At 38.6% G+C, this 3,480-nt stretch overlaps 1 protein-coding gene across 1 annotated transcript; it reads right to left on the reverse strand.

Moving 5' to 3' along the window:
• Positions 1–2,412: 2,412 nt before the first annotated feature.
• On the reverse strand, positions 2,413–2,814 carry LOC142605886 (uncharacterized). The gene has a single exon (XM_075777313.1). The coding sequence runs from the start codon at positions 2,812–2,814 to the stop codon at positions 2,413–2,415; it is 402 nt and encodes a 133-aa protein (XP_075633428.1).
• Between the last annotated feature and the right edge of the window lie 666 nt (positions 2,815–3,480).

A 3,480-nucleotide genomic window follows, 5' to 3' on the forward strand; every position in this document is an offset into this window, starting at 1 on the left:
GGCTAGCCTATTGGGCCTTTCCAATTGGGCTTTAGTGTGTAGCTTGGAGTAGGACCAATAAGACACTAGCTCCAATGGGCTTGGGTTTTTCTGTCAACTCTTGACAAGTCCAAAGTTACCATTAATTATATTTAATAACACTATATAAATATAATTGCACTCTAGGCCTTATTAATAAATTACATCCCAAGACTCTAATAATATCATTTGACCTCTCCATGAAATATCCATAGTGAACAAAGTCATAATAAACTGTCACTTTGTAAACAAAAATTTTATCCTTGAGTACCCGGTTTTATCTTTTAGTTATTCACATTTATTGAAATCCAATTTCAATAAATATAAGCTTTAGTAACTCCTTACTAAAGTGGGTGCCCTGAATAACCATTTCCCATTAAACTTATCTCAAGGGGATATTTTATGTCTTTATAAAAAGAGATTATGAATTTCATCTTGAGAATATGTGTTCCCTCAACACTACATGTGGTTACCTAACATATTGTGGTTTTGACCATGAATATTAGATCTCACTCCTGATATATCAAAGTAACCTACATTTCATGATCAGGTTTACTACCCTCTCAGGGTTAAGAGTTTATGAAGTTAGAAGTAGTGAGATTAATTATTCAGGTAACAGCTGTTGATTGAATAATTAATCTCATAACGGTCCAGTTCAATATGTCTTAACTCTTAAGACACATCAACACATGAACTAGAAGTCTCCACTTCTATGATCAAGACAAATCATCTTAGTTGATGTGTTATAGTCTTCACAGATGAAACGCCCAAACTACGAACTACATTTTGAGTTTACAAGGAACTTGTGATTTACATCTTCTGTGACTAAATCACATAAATCACATACAATGCATCTCATGGACTATAATAATATCCCATTAGTTCATTTATAAATAGTCTCATATAATTAAACAATTTAATTATTTATGACATGCCAATAAATTGGATTTTTAGGACATAAACCTTAACAGAGTGTTTGTGCCTTTGTCCTCCAATAAAGTTGTTGACGAACAACTTGCTCAACTCTTCAAAAGTACCAACAATATTCAGAGGTATCTTGCTAAACCACGCTCATGCTGGCCCCTTAAGGGTAGTTGGGAAGGCTTTGCGCATTATCTCATCTGGAACTCCTTAAAGGAGCATCGTAGTCTTGAAAGTTGCTATGTGATCACACGGGTCGCGTGTTCCATCATATGAGTCCAAGGAAGGCATCTTGAACTTTGAAGGCAAAGGATGACTATTGATGGAAGCCATTAAAGGGGAATTAGTTCGATGAACTAAATCATCTACGTGATTCATCCTTCTCATGTTCTCCTTCATCTCGTCCATGACCGTCCTCATTTGGTCCATCTCCCTCTTCAAGTGTGGCACCCTTTTGTGAAGCGATACCCCTTGAGTGGTTCTCGTGCTCAGCATTTTCCCCTTCTCTAACTTCTTAAGTCTGAGTTTGCCTTTTCGTGCATCGTTCATGACATTGCCTCATTCGGTTGATTTTCCGAGTCAATTCTTGATTCTGATGGGTCAACTCTGCCATGGTGGCTGCCATAGATTGAATTTGTTGGATGGAAGGCGGTTACATAGCTGGTGTTGACTAATGGGCGCGGTTAGGATGGCTGGAAGCGTTCCCACTCTCCTGTTGGCCTAGACTAGTGGTTATTGACCTTGTCTGGACCATACAACCTTTTGTCTTAGGAAGATAAATTGCAAATCACAAATTTAATTTTTCCCACAAATGGCGCCGACTGATGATACATAGAAAATCAATAAGTTGAATGCTCCGGGCTTCAATGGGCTTGAGGTTTTCTAGAAGACCTGAAAAGAAAGAAACACAAAATCAAAGGTGACTGGGGTGATCCGGCCAAGAACCCTCCAATGCTTAAGTTAGTTTTTCTCTCTAAAACTCAATAATTCCAACGTGTATGGAAATTAGAAGGTTCAGACTTAACTTCCACAACTGCTATAGAAGTTAGAATGATCAATCTTATCTCCTACAACTGCCATTGGAATTTAAGTACTTAGTGGGAAGTTATAGTGATGAGCAAGGATTTTGCTCATACTTCAAAATTGTAGAATGTGATCCGAATTATAAGCTTTTGTACATAAATCCATTCTGAATATTTTCTAAGTGTTGAGGGGTCATCCAGGTGCTTCCTTGATGGACGACCCTCAAGCCCATGGACAACTTCTTGACAATGGACAACCTTCTTTATGTCGGGCTCACCTTTTTGACTCTAGATGACTCTTATGGATGAATTAGAGATGGTTTTATTTTTAGTTCACCATCACCCCTAATTCCAAGAACTTCATGATGTCATAGTACCACGGAACTTTCTCTACTGAAGCTTCGGTCTTCCCTTTGTGCACTTCCTCACAACTTTACTCAATCTCTAAGGGTCATGTCCATGCTCCCGCGAGTATTTCAACCATGGAGGCTAAGGTAGGTAAGGCATCCACAAATTGACTTTGAGCTATAGGGATGATTACATATTCAATCTTGTTAAAGGTCATGGTCAAGTCCTCCAAGTATTGCTGATAAGGCTTTAAGTGTTCCTCCTTCACCTTCCACAACTTTTGTGCTTGGGCTATAACCAAAGTTGAATCTTCAAAGACTTCAGCCTCCTTTACCCTTAATTCTCTAAGAGCTTCCATTTTGGCAATACAAGCCTCATATTCAGCCATGTAATTAGTTGCTTCAAAGTTCAACTTGATTGCCAAAGGTATGTGAAATCCCTCGAGAGTGATCAAAAGTATTCCTATCCCATTCCCATATTGGTTTACGGCTTCGTCAAAGTACATCTTCCATGTCCCTAAATCAACATCCAAAATGTCGTTATTTGAAAATTCTTCTATACATCTTCCCCCTCTATGGGATTCTTGTCACAAAAATCCGACACAATGCTCCATTTGATAGTTTTTCTAGCCATATACTTCAAATTGAATTCTCGTGAATAAGATCAACCATCTTGATAATCTTCCACTTAAAGCAAGCTTCTCAAAGAGACACTTCAATGGGTCCATTCTTAGTACCACCCATATTTGGAAGGGTAAGATGATATGTCTCAACTTCTGTACGGCCCAAACAAGTGCAAAACATGACTTTTCTAGAGGAGTGTATCTAGTCTCATAATCATGGAACCTCTTGCTTAAGTAGTATATAGCCCTCTCGTTCTTCTTATCGTCTTCTTGTGCAAGCATCGTGGAGGCACTAGGATAGGTGGGTGGAGGAGATATTCTTTGAAATTGACCCAAGAAACCCCTTGTCTCTTTCTAACTTCTGGGTGGAGGCATCTCCAAAATGGCTTAGATCTCAGATGGGTCAACTTCTATCCCTCTATCACTCACTAGGAAGCCTAGCAATTTTCCAGCAGTTACTCCAAAGGTACACTTGTGGGTTCAATCTAAGTCTATATTCTTTAATCCTCTCAAAGAACTTCCTCAAGTTTATGGTGTGACTTTCTCTAT

This window comes from Castanea sativa, chromosome 8, assembly GCF_040712315.1.
Source record: "Castanea sativa cultivar Marrone di Chiusa Pesio chromosome 8, ASM4071231v1".
Taxonomy (NCBI): domain Eukaryota; kingdom Viridiplantae; phylum Streptophyta; class Magnoliopsida; order Fagales; family Fagaceae; genus Castanea; species Castanea sativa.